This window comes from Medicago truncatula, chromosome 4 (assembly GCF_003473485.1).
Source record: "Medicago truncatula cultivar Jemalong A17 chromosome 4, MtrunA17r5.0-ANR, whole genome shotgun sequence".
Lineage (NCBI taxonomy): Eukaryota > Viridiplantae > Streptophyta > Magnoliopsida > Fabales > Fabaceae > Medicago > Medicago truncatula.
Window position 1 is genome coordinate 21,624,149 of NC_053045.1, and position 13,364 is coordinate 21,637,512.

At 33.2% G+C, this 13,364-nt stretch overlaps 1 protein-coding gene and 1 pseudogene across 3 annotated transcripts; both read left to right on the forward strand.

Annotated features, from left to right (window-relative positions):
• Positions 1-513: 513 nt before the first annotated feature.
• On the forward strand, positions 514-5,596 carry LOC11438357 (probable protein phosphatase 2C 52). Of its 3 annotated transcripts, none has more exons than XM_024782253.2 (6): positions 514-665; positions 1,835-2,332; positions 2,457-2,801; positions 2,885-3,002; positions 3,097-3,320; positions 4,773-5,596. In XM_024782253.2, exons 2-6 carry the CDS (start codon positions 2,072-2,074, stop codon positions 5,235-5,237), a joined length of 1,413 nt encoding a protein of 470 aa, XP_024638021.1. In that variant the 5' UTR covers positions 514-665; positions 1,835-2,071; the 3' UTR covers positions 5,238-5,596. The 3 variants fall into 3 exon arrangements, with proteins under 3 accessions (XP_024638021.1, XP_024638020.1, XP_003605716.1); XM_024782252.2 differs by lacking the exon at positions 514-665 and adding an exon at positions 978-1,099; XM_003605668.4 differs by lacking the exon at positions 514-665 and adding an exon at positions 1,343-1,437.
• Positions 5,597-8,520: 2,924 nt separating this feature from the next.
• On the forward strand, positions 8,521-9,263 carry LOC11440375 (putative cell wall protein; annotated as a pseudogene).
• The last annotated feature ends 4,101 nt before the right edge of the window (positions 9,264-13,364 follow it).

Genomic DNA, 13,364 nt, shown 5'->3' on the forward strand with positions numbered 1-13,364 from the left:
TCTTTTGAAAATATTAATCGAAACGAATCCAACAACATCTTATATGATATTATTTATTTTTGTATATTAGTAGAAAAATATGGTCAAAGTATATCGGATCAAAAATGCACATTGTCAAACATGTCATCTAAAATATGGGACGGATGAAGTACTATGTTTTTTATTTTTTTTATAATACTAATCACATAGACGGTGTGTGTAATTATTATTACTGTAAGGGTCTTGTTAACTTGTGCCCTTAGGACACATGTTAGACATTAATTGTAAGAATTTAATAAAAAAAAATTAGTATTAAACAAGTTGAGTAATAAATTCACACAATTTTCAATACATGATTACTATTAGTGAAATTCTTAACATTTGCCTCAAGATACAAGTTAACATTTTTGATAGTGTAATAACAAAATATTCTATTTAATTTAAAAAAGTTACTACCACTATTAAATTTTGACCTCATTCATCCCTACCTCTACTTACTTTCTCTTTTTTCTCTTTGTGTTATGTCCATGTCTGCTTTTGCAATGAATGCACCACTACTCCCATCCCCATCGATACACGCCACCACCTTTCCTCATTAATAAATACTCTCACCCCCCCTTTCACTCTTTCACTCCCTTTCTCTTCTCAACCTTATTTTCCTCCATTCATCAAACAACAAAACAAAGGTAACTAACCAACTCAACAATCTCTTACTCTTACCATTTTTTTCTCATTTAAATTAATGCTAGAATTTATTTACTTGGTTAATTATTAATTAATTAAAGTATTACTATTGCTTTATTATTTATTTTTAGTTTTGGTTATGAGTTATGACAATTAGTTACGTTGTAGTATTTACTTGATCTTATAGTGGGTACTTGTTTTTTTTTTTTTTTTTTGGTGTATCTTTGATTTTTTGTTGACGAGATCACAGTTTTTTTTCGTCTTTTTCTGCTTTATTATTTCTTCTCGTATTTTTGTGTAGTGGGAAACCATACTTTTTTGTACTTTTCTATTTAATAATATTTTTCTCTTTCTTTACTTTACTCTTAAATCAAACTCTCAAGTCTCAACCCTGCATTACTTCATTTTCAAAATTATTGCTCTAGCTATTTTAAAGGTAAGCAATGAAAATTTCAATGAACAAAAAGTTTTTTAATTTTATTTTTTACATATAAAATCATGTTCTTCCTCTTTTCTCCTTTTTCTTCTTGTTTTTTGGTTTTTTGTTTTTACAAGGTTGTTTTTTAGTTTTGGGGTTGTTTATAATTTAGGATATATAAGCTATTCAGATTCTGCTGCTATAAACTTTTATACAATTGTATGTGATCAAATTTTTTTGTGTTTTTCCTCCAGTTAGTAATCTGAAATTCGGTTAGGAGGTAAGTAAAGTCTGAACAAGAATGTTTCATAGGAATTGAACTCGGGTTCTCTTGAACGATTTGTCCTTAAGTGGAGGTCAGTAACCACTTGAGTCCGATCACTTGATTAGTGACAGACTGACGAGTGTTATCTCGTGGCTTGCAATTGGAGATTCCTTTGCTTTGATATTTAATTGTTTGAGCTATAGAAGGATCCATTTTTATTGAAAAGGAAACAAAGAAATTTTTCTTTCATGCCTTTGTTTTGGTTTAGTTTTTAATGCAAGTTTTTAGAATTTAAATTATTTCATAATCTCTATTTTGACTCTGTCAATTATAAGAGAGATTTTTAGTATATTATATTCTTTCTTCACATGTTAGGAATTTTTCTATTCTTATAACTTGTTTTATTTTTATTTTACATTTGGCAAATGGTATAGTTTGTGAGATTATTTATTAACTATTATTGGAGTCTACTGTTTTCTTGTGTTCAGCTGGTTTCATTATCCATTCAAACAGCGCCCCGCAGATTTTGATGAAGTCATTTTTCAACAATGAGTTGTAAAGTAACTTATTTTGTACTTGAGAGAAATTTTGGGGTAAAGATTGTTTGCTGAGTTGACTAGACTTCTGATATCAGCAATTGATGCGAACGTGAGATCTGTAGTGGAAAGGGAAGCATTTTAAAGTCACCACCATCTAATGTGTGTATTCTAGAACTGAAAAAATAAATGGGTTGTTGTGTCTCAACGAGCAGTCGAAGTACTTGTAGCAGCGGGAGCAATGGAGAGATGATAACTCCATCTTGCTTCGAAATTTGTTTCTGTGGACAAAAGAGAGCAAGGAGAACATTTTCTGATCATGCTATTTCTCTACACCAATTATCATCCTTACCTAGCAGGATTTTCACTAATGGAAAGAGTCGGGGTTCGTGCATATTTACACAGCAGGGTCGCAAGGGAATTAATCAGGATGCCATGGTTGTGTGGGAAGTAAGTATGTTCATGTTCATCTTAATGGTGATAATGCAAATCCATGACTCTTTTTTTTAAGTTATTTGAGAGATTTGGTTAATTTTCAATATTGACATCCTAATTATAATCCGTATTTTTGTAGGATTTCATGTCCGAAGATACGATATTTTGTGGTGTCTTCGATGGTCATGGTCCACAAGGTCATCTGGTTGCGCGTAAAGTGAGGGATACATTGCCAGTAAAATTGCTTTCATTTTGGCATTCTCTTGAATCGAAACAAAATAGGTCAGACAAAACTTGCTTCAAACGGAACATAACACCAGACTGTGGAGAGTCTGAGAAGGATTGTTCTGCTGAGGATAAACTGAACTCCACTTGGAGAGAAGCTTTCATAAAAGCATACAAGACCATGGACAAAGAGCTTAGGTCTTATCCAAATCTAGACTGCTTCTGTAGTGGGAGCACATCTGTGACTGTAGTAAAGCAGGTAGCAAAAGTAGATTGAGAAGCATGTACACTCTCGTTTTCTATTATTACCTTTATGTTTTTCTTAATTTCTTAACTTACCAGGGTTCAAATCTCTTCATGGGATATATTGGGGATTCTCGAGCAATCATGGGATCCAAAGACAGCAATGACTCCATGGTGGCAATTCAGTTGACTGTTGATTTGAAGCCTGATTTGCCAAGTGTGTCATTATGCCATTATTATTTATTCTCTGATGAGAAAATGCTTTTGGCCTGTTTCTAACTTAATTCCAATTTGGTTGGGAATTCTTATAGGAGAAGCGGAAAGAATCAAGCAGTGCAAGGGTAGGGTTTTTGCTTTGCAAGATGAGCCTGAAGTTCCTAGGGTGTGGCTGCCTTTTGATGACGCACCAGGGTTAGCAATGGCTAGGGCGTTTGGAGATTTCTGCTTGAAGGAGTATGGTGTCATTTCTATACCTGAATTTTCTCACCGGCTTCTCACAGACAGAGATCAATTCATTGTTCTTGCTTCAGATGGGGTAAAATATTTCAATATCATTCATACTATTTCGTTAGCTTTATTTTTATTTTTATGGTGTGAATAGGTAATTTCAAAATATATGAGCTACCATGAGCAGGATCACGTCCCTAGGCATTCTCTTAATTAGTTCAACGTTTTTTGTTTATTTTTCTAGTGTCTCTTAGATGGTTTGCTGGTGCATGTATTTCCAAGAATTCCCTTGCGAATTTTGACGAACCGATTTGCAAAAGTACCGTGAACCGGTTCGTGCGAACCGGTTCGCGGTTCTCAGGCTAGTACACGAATTTTGTGACTATGGGTAGAATAATGTGTTCAATAACTTGACAGAACTAATAACATGTCCTGTTTGTCAATTGGCAGTGTGATAATTGAGTTAGCTAGCTTCTTGACTAATTGTCCTGTTGTGCTTGAATGTATCTGCGGAATCTTAGGAGTTAGGAGTTTCACTTATAGATAAATGCCCTATGAAAATACACTTGTTTCTGGCTACTTTTTAGAAACATGCCTTTGCTGGGTTTGGCTGATATTTCAACACAACACTGGTATCTGATTTTTAATGAGTAAGAAATAAACAACCAATCATAGAAGGGATGCGCTTTGAAATGCTAAACACAGCTATTATCTATATATTTGTCAGATAAAAATGTTTTAGGCATTAGCAAATAGGTATTTGACTATCTATTTTAAAAAAATAAAAATTCATACTGGGTAACACACTCTAGTTTAGGTCTGTGTTAAAGGCATCAGCGTTTTCAAGTAACTTGATTAAATAGTACAAAACATTGGAAAAATATTTGGTACATATTAATGCTTTTGGTTCTAATATGGACTCGTTGAAAGGCATTAGAGTTTTCATGGTTAGATCTGTCAAAGACATCACAGTTATCAAGTTATTTAGACTCCATGGTGGCACTTTTACCGGCCTGCAACGTGCAAGTGCAATATATTAGAAGAAAATTTCCTCTTGCCGTGCTAATCGATGAGGATACAGATGTGCATTGCCTAAGTAGAATTTATATTATTTATCCTCTGTGACATCAGCGATAGGATGTTACTTCATTCATTGCATAATAATATTGCATGTCTTGTCATTGAGTGACATTGTTGTGGCACAACATTATTGATTACGAAGCTTCCTCATGTCTAAGGTTTTTTATTTGGGTTGCTTCGAGATTTTCGATATATATAGAAACATACTCAAATGTGGCCTTAATTGTGGTTGCGGTGATTTTGATAACCTCAATGTAGCTATCCTGATCACAGTCTCTGTCCCTTTTTAAAATCATGTCCGTGTCTGAGATACTGCAGGAATTAATTAACTGATTAAGACATATAATAAATTTGTAAATAACTTGTGTACGATAACCTTATCACAGTTTTTTAGTATAATTTATCCCCTAAAGCTTCCAATGTTCACAGATGGTAACTGATTCCCTTGGTATTTTTCCAGGTTTGGGATGTTTTAAGCAATGAGGAGGTGGTTGAGATAGTATCATCGGCACCAACACGATCATCAGCAGCAAGGATTCTGGTAAATTCAGCTGCTCGGGAATGGAAACTCAAGTACCCGACTTCAAAAATGGATGACTGTGCTGTAGTGTGCTTATTTTTGGATGGTAAAATGGACTCAGAATCAGATTATGATGAACAGGGCTTCTCTTCTGCAACCATTCAGAGCAACCATTCTGGGAATCCAGTTGAATCAGATGATGGACAAAAGTCAGAGCCATCTTTGAGAAGGAACTTTACTGTGAGATCATCAGAAGAAAACGAGACCAACGGAGCAGTGTCTGTCGATGTTGAAGATGAAGCAGCATCAGGTGAAGATCAAAACTGGTTAGGTTTGGAAGGGGTCACTCGTGTAAACTCACTCGTCCAACTTCCTAGATTTTCTGAAGAAAGATCAAACTCTTGAATTTCTTGCTTCATGAGGCAACTGTTTATTGTAGTACCTAGTAAACACTCGATTCAAGAAAGAATTTTTTTGTTGAAGTGGTAACATTTTGATGCTCCTTGGTAGCCTAATTCACCAGTAGAAAACTAATGTTCAATTAGGGTGGCAAAACCTAATTGATTTCAGCCTAATGCAAGGAATTAATAACCTAGACAAACTCGAAGTGGTTTGATTTGGGTAACTAGTTTACGGTTTCAAACCCGCAGATCTAACATGTTCATTTTTTTAGTTTTTTTGGTTATGTTGGAGACATTTAGAGGGTGTTTTTGGTGAGTTCAAGTGTTGAAATATAGATTGGATACAATGAATCTTTATTTATGTTATGGCAAATGCTAACATGTGCCCCGGGCAATCTTTAAGGACACGAAATAGTAAGTATTTATAAAAATGTGTGTATTCAAAAAATCTTTATATATTTATGAGATCGGAGGGAGTAATGTGGCCGCGTCCGGCGTGCACAGTCCTAAGATAAGATGATTAGAGCAAATCTTGGGTGAAAATAGTGTCAACTTTTCAATATTAACCGTGGACACAATAATAGGTTCGAAGTCCTACATCTATGACATTTGATTTCAATAGCTAAAGCTAATTATTGTCAATCAATTATTTATAGAGACATGATTAAAGGTTTGTACACTGAACCAAGATCAATCATCACTATAGGCCAAGAAAAGATGCTATAAGGTAGCAACTGGGAAAAGACTAACGTAAAAAGAACGTTACCTGTTTATAATCAATTTCGGTCATGATTAGCTACACTAAAAGTAAACTAAATTTTGAGAAAATTTTGTTGATTACTGACTCTCTTCTTCTCAATTAACCAATTTTTAGGTTGAGTAAACTATACTCCAACCTACTTAGTGAGTCCCTTTGTATGTAGAATTTACGGTAACATGGGCAATTTGAGAATGGTCTTGATAACGAGTGTCCCGGAGCACTCTTTAAGCATTCCTAATAAAGAAATTATATTTTAAGAAAGATTAAAGACTTCAATTTTCAATGTAATAAATGCACAAACTTTCATAAAATCTGACTACTTTGAGTTTTTAAAAAGTGTTACTGGAGCACTCGTTAACATTTTCCTAAATTAAGTAAATATAGTGATACCAAATAATTTAAAATTAACTTTTCTCTTAATATTCTTTAAATTATAAAAAAAAAAATTAATAATTTTAAAAGAAACATAATTTACAATAATTTTGATTCGATATATGTAAGGTCTACTGAGTTATTAAAATATAGAACCATCTTGACATGCCAAAAAATCTCATATTGTTTGAGAATGGGGACAAGTAAATTCTAAACACCAACTAGAGTCCTCTATCAACCAAGACACATTTTGATTAGGAGCAAGTCTTGCGTAGACCCAAACCCAAATAAAATTTAAATTTAAACGAACAATAATTTGATTAAGTAGTGAGGTGGACTTGAGGTCAAAACATTGACGTATTATGTAGAAATTGAAGTTCTAACGAGGCTAGAGTAATTTGCATGAAGGGGGTCAAATAAAGAAATATTATTTTGAAAAAATATATATTAAATTTAGGGATTAAATATGTTTGATTTCTCCAAAATTACGTCGAAGGAGTCAAATATATTTATAATTGTCTATGCATTAAATAGACTAATAATTTTTTCAATGTGTACAAATAAGTTATTTGCAGCAATAAACTCACTGTCCATATTGTTTGACTATTGAAAATGATTTCATTGTAGTTGTAAGATTGAAAGTGTCAAAATAAAACGAATAAATTTGTTAGGCAAGTAATAATTTTTCATTCTTTTGTTTATGTTAATTTTTGCAGATAGACTTATTTGAGGTAGTATTTTTTTTTGTTAAAGGAGACTTAATTGAATTTTGAGGTAGTTAAAAATATATTATTGAGGTAGGTAAAAATGCACTTAGACAACAAAAAAATAAAATTGTTGAGATAGCTAAAGCTACCATATACTCCCTCCGTCCCAAATTGTATGTCGTTTTGGAAAAAAAATTTGTCCCAAATTGTATGTCGCTTTGCAATACTAATGAAGCATTAATGTTATTTTTCCTATTATATCCTTAACTATTTACTACTTTCTCTTCTTCCAAGTCATTCATTTATCTTTCCCATATCATTTACTAAAGATAATTTTGTAAAACAATTCAAAATATCCATTTTCCACGCAAAATTAATTATATTTCTTAATACGTATGAAATGCTCAAAACGTCATACAATTTAGGACAGAGGAAGTAGTACAAAAGTATCCGCCAATTTAAGTCTCGCACGAGGGCTGAGATGCTCTTCAACCCCTTAGCTTTGATTGGGGGTTATAGTTCTATACCATAAAGTCTCATATTGTTTGGAAATCGAGACTAATAATACTTTATTAACAACAATCACACTTTTCTATCTACGACGACGTCTTTTAACCAAAGACAAAATCGTGTAGTGGACTTGCCCGAACATTGGCGTCATTTGTAAGAACTTACACACAAGACTCAGAAAAAAAAAAGGGATGAACAAATAAGCTAAAAGCAATAATAAGCTACAACATTGGTGAATGTCCCAATGTTTTCTACAAATTGCGGTGCATAAATGGTCATTAACTGGCCGCTACAACATTGGTGAATGTCTTCCACAAATAGCAATTACTAAAACTGATGATAAAACTTGTAAAAAATAAAAAAAAACAAAACTGATGATAAAAAAAATGCCAAATACCTCTTTAGGTCATTTAAGTTTCACGTTTGTTTCAGATAGGTCATTTAAATTTCTAAGGTTTCAAATATGTCTTTTAAGTTTCGAGTGTATTTCGAATAAGTCATTTCTGTCAACCTCCGTTAAGTCGAAGTTGTTATGTCCGTTAAGTCAAAGCTGATATATCCGTTAAGTGGGTGTGGTGGTTCTCTGACACTTGGCATCAGTTTTTTCCCCATCAGATCAACTTTGATTTAACTGACATATCAACTTTGGCTTAACAGAGGTTGATAGAAATGACCTATCTGAAACAAACTCAAAACTTAAAGGATCTATCCGAAACTTTAGAAACTTAAAGGACCTATCCGAAACAAACTCGAAACTTAAAGAACCTATCTAAAACCTTAGAACCTTAAACGATCTATCTAAAACAAACATAAAATTTAAAGGACTCGGAAGGTATTTAGCCTAAAAAAAACTAGTAACTGATCGATCATGGCACATTTAACTCACCGCCAAAGTTCACTCAATTCTGTATGGTCAAATTTGTTATATAATGCATTCACTCCAACACAAAAGTCACAAACTAAAAACCATCACTAGCTAATTAAATCCTCCTCCTAGTTCTTATCTCAAAAATGGTTCAAAGAGTTTACTCTTTCTTTGCACTTTTTCTCATTTTCAATATCCTCCTTGTCACAACACGGCAAGCAGTTGCTGGCCGCAACATTGCTAAGAACTCCGACAACGACGAAAAGAAAGAGCCGCAGTTTTTGTTCAAGCATGATCATGGTAAACTGCATTACCCTGGCATTGGACATTTTGGATTTCCACCGAAATTCGGGCTTACTCCTAATAACCCGTTTATTGGTGGCACTGGAGGATTAGGATCAGGTTAAGGATCAGGATCTGGAGCAGGATCAGGATCAGCATCATCAGGACATAGTTATGTTCCCGGTGGCGATGACACATTTGTTCCAAACCCTGGCTTTGAGGTTCCAAATCCCAGCAGTGGTGGTGGCGGTGGTGGTAGAGTTGCATCAACGGTTCATCCATGAATTCACTAATAACGTTATAGCTAGACCTAGTATGTGGTTTAATTTGCGAGCTTGCGACGCTTATTAAGATCGATTTTACTACTTTCTAGCCATAAAAATAAGTGTGCTGCTGCTAGTACACTACTCACTGGTAGCTTGCTACTTGGTATGTGATGGCTTGTTTAATGTTGCATCTGATTTAATTTAATATTATTTGAGGTTAATTGTTCTCCAAACTTCAAATTAGTTGTTGATTGTGTATCATTATTCAGCAATTAAGCCTACAATGATTGCGTCTTTAAAAAAGGAATGAAGGTATAAAAGTAAAATACAACCTAAATACATTCATTATTTTACTTCAAAAAAAAAAAAACATTCATGTTCTCGTTAGTATAGCTCAATTGACGGCAAGGACATACATTATTATATGCAGGGATTTGAACCTTGGACATCCCCCACTTATTCACTCTTCTAGCCACTAGACTACTTAACAAAAAAAGAAAAAGCACTCATTATTTATTTTTATGGGGTATGTTTTATTTATTTACTTTTTTAACATTTTTATGGGATCATTTAGCACATGGCAAATTAATGTGGATAATATGATAGTTTTATTCAATTAATTAATGCAGAATTTGCATTTATGTAATCAATCACATTAAAAAAATGTCGACATTGACAATGACACAAACCGCTGTTAACAAAAAAAAAAAAAAAAGGAACAAAGACATTTTCCCATGACACATAAAGTCAGTGGCGGATCTCCTTGGAGACCTGCAGATGCCGCTGCACCCCCCCCCCCCAACTTCTCTATAAATATGATATTAGTCATAGTATGACTCATGAGCAATGGCTGGTGCAGTGGTTAGACTTGAGGGCGTGTGTTTGAATCTTCCACACCCTCTTTTATATATTTCAACTGTATTTTTAATATTTTATATTAAAAAAAATCACTCCTAGCAAGACTTGAACCAGCGTCCTCCAAGTAATATTCAGGCTAACGAACCGCCACATCATAATCCTAGAAAGTGTTTGAAACTGTTTATTATATATTCTATCGATATTTGGCACCCCCAACAAAATTACTCAAGATCCGCCACTGCATAAAGTATATCAGAGATTCACACTTAATTGGAATCCGGCTACCCTGCATTTGAGATTCCCCGCAATGATGCATCCAGGACATATAGTGTGTTCTGAGTGATCCAATAGCGGGGAACATGGTTCGATAAATCTTGAATAACTTCGATACTATTTTAGAGTTTGTGATGAGTCTAACTCAAACTTATAAAATCAAATTAGAAAATTGCTTTTCAGACATTGATAACTTCACATTGACACATGTAATTTACTAAAAAACTCCCAGCGGTAGTTAACTATCGTTGAGACATCCGACGACAGTTAATTGCCGCTGACACCAGCGGTAGTTAACTGCCGCTGAGTTCTGTTATATGAACAGAACAACATAGGAGTTTCCAAAACACCATTGTTGCGGATTGAAGTTCAAGAGGTGCCATTTTTCCCAATTGTTGCGCGGATTCAACGTTAATTACGCTCACAAAATCAAGTAAGTTGTTACCATCCTATTACATTGATATTTTGTGATTGATTTGTTAGTTTTTTTTGTTAAATTGCGATTATAGAGAGGTTTTAATGATTTTATGATGTTATGATAATTTAGGTTGTTAGAATTGTTATGTTTAGTTTATAATTGTTGTTAGAATTGTTTAGATTTAGGTTTAGGTTTAATGGATATTTCAAATAATATTTTGAGAATTGTTTAGATTGTTAGAATTGTAGAATTGTTAGGAAATTATGGTAGAATTTTTAGGATTAGATGAATTGTTGTATAATCATTACGATTAGTTTAGGTTTTTTATGAAATTTTGTTGTTATGAATTTGTGATAGAATTGTTACGATTGGCCATGGTATAATTTTTAGGATTGGTTTAGGTTTTGATGAATTATTGATGAATTATTGTAGAATTGTTATGTAGGTTTTGATCGCCAATTTGTTTATGTAGATATGTCTCAGAATCGGGGAAACGTTATTATCATAAGATGTTTTCTTGAACAATTGGTACATACATCACTGAGAAAGTGTTATTTATAGTTCATAAGATTTTTTACATTTAATGAGTTTAATATTTATTCAGTTACATTAGACATTGTATTAGTTTTTACCTCAAACATTTTCAAATACTTCTTTGTAAACAACGTTCATTGTAGTTGAGAGAATGTTGTTTTCAGAATCATGAATTAGTATCTTTAATCCTGCTTTGCTCTTGACCTTGACATAATAACATACAATTGCCCATGACTAAACACCACCCTTGGGAGATACAAACCAACATTGTCTAGAGATTTCCCTTGTGATTTATTGATAGTCATAACATAAGAAAGAATTATTGAAAATTTCCTTATGTTAAGCTTAAAGGGCCAAGGTGATTGGGAGGGAGACATGTCCATTCTTGGAATGTATGTCATATTGCCAATATTTTTACCTGAGATTATTTTAGTTTTAAGAACATGTGGTGCCATTCTTGTAACAATAAGTCTAGTACAATTACAAAGTCCTTCAGATTGGTCTATGTTTCTGACGAGCATTGTAACGCCCTCTTTAATTATTTGATTATTTTAAAAAGAGTTTAGAATATATTTATATGATTATGTGATTTATTAAGTGGCTTATTATATTATTTAATAGAATAAGATTAGAAAATAAAATAATATTGAGTTTAGGGTTGTTATGAGATTTTAGAGAGTTTTGGGGGAGAAAGAGAAATGAGATAAAATAGAAAAGAAAAGTTATAAATAGGAGAGACCTAGTTTAGAAAAACATAACGTACGATCAATTTTGGAGAAAAGGGAGAAAAAGCCAAGAGAAGGGAGAACAACCTAGAAAGCTGCGATTTTCATTGTTAAGGTAAGGGTGAGACTAACATTCAATAATCTTGAGTCTGTGATTCTGAAAATTGTATTTAACATGTTATAGGTTTAGTTTTTGAGAATTTGAGAATTAGGGTTAAGAGTGATGATTGTGATGATTTTGAATGAAAGTGAAGTTGAATAATATAGGTTGCTTTTTCTGATTTTTCTTTTCATCTCTGCCCCGAATTTGAAATGAAAACTGGTATTGATTTGTACACAATTGGTCTTAGGTGATAACACAAAAGTTGTAGGTATGGATGTTAGCTTTCTAATGCCGTTGGTCTGACGTCAAAACGATTTATAGAACTTGAGTTATGGTCAAATTACTGCACGTAGGTCACAGTGAATTTTTATGAATTTCAGCACAACTTTGTCCGAATTTGAAATGAAAACTGGTATTGATTGGTATAGAATTGGTCTTAGGTGTAAACACGAAAGTTGTAGGTATGGATGTTAGCTTTCTAATGCCGTTGGTTTGACTTCAAAATGATTTATAGAACTTGAGTTATGGTCAAATTACTGCACATAGGTCACAGTGAATAATTGAATATGATTGATGAATTAATATATGTATGTATATGTTTGTGAATACGATATTGTTCATAATTGATGAAGTGTTATATGTATATATGATGTTTTAAGATGTTGATTACCATTTGATGTTGTTATATTGTGATATAATTATATATGTATTACTTGAATTATATGTGAATAATTGAGACGTTGTTGACTTGCATTTGATATTATTATGTCATGCTGTTTTTGTATATTGCTGTTTTGCTGTTGTTATTTAACTAAGCTGCATGAGTTGGTCTAAGTTGATTAAAATGTTGATGATGATGTTCCAAATTATTGGACTATTTAAGAGGTCGTTGAATTAAGATGTTTAAGAGGTCGAGTCGATGCATTAGCATTCAGCGATTGGGGCTTGATGCTCCGGAAGTATAATAATACTCAAATAGCGATTGAGGCTTGATGCTACGGAAGTATAATAATACTCAAATAGAGATTGGGGCTTGATGCTCTTGAAGTATAATAATACTCAAATAGCGATTGGGGCCTGATGCTCCGGAAGTATAATAATACTCAAATAGCGATAGGGGCTTGATGCTCCGTATTGGTACCACATGCATATAAGAGGTCTAAGTTGCATAGTCGAGTTAGAGTCGCATTTGTCGAGTCAATGATGTTTATGTTGATAAGTTGTGAAGTTGTAATTGTTTATATAAACTATGATTGAAGTGCTAAATGATATATTACTATCTATAATGAATATTAAGATGATTTGATGTTGATTAAATATAATTGTTGAATTATATGTTTAATATTATTGTTATGTGAAATCTCACCCATTCTAAATGTTGCCCACCATGGGTAACTTGCAGGTAACCAAGAATAGTTGATGTCGTGTGAGGTTTCTCTCTTGTGTGTCTTAGATGCT

Excerpts from the sequence above, each read along its gene's own strand:
- LOC11438357 (XM_024782253.2), top strand. The coding sequence starts at position 2,072 with ATGGGTTGTTGTGTCTCAACGAGCAGTCGAAGTACTTGTAGCAGCGGG. Across the intron at positions 3,003-3,096 it reads TTTGAAGCCTGATTTGCCAA|GAGAAGCGGAAAGAATCAAG; the intron begins GTGTGTCATTAT and ends GAATTCTTATAG. Across the intron at positions 3,321-4,772 it reads TTGTTCTTGCTTCAGATGGG|GTTTGGGATGTTTTAAGCAA; the intron begins GTAAAATATTTC and ends GTATTTTTCCAG.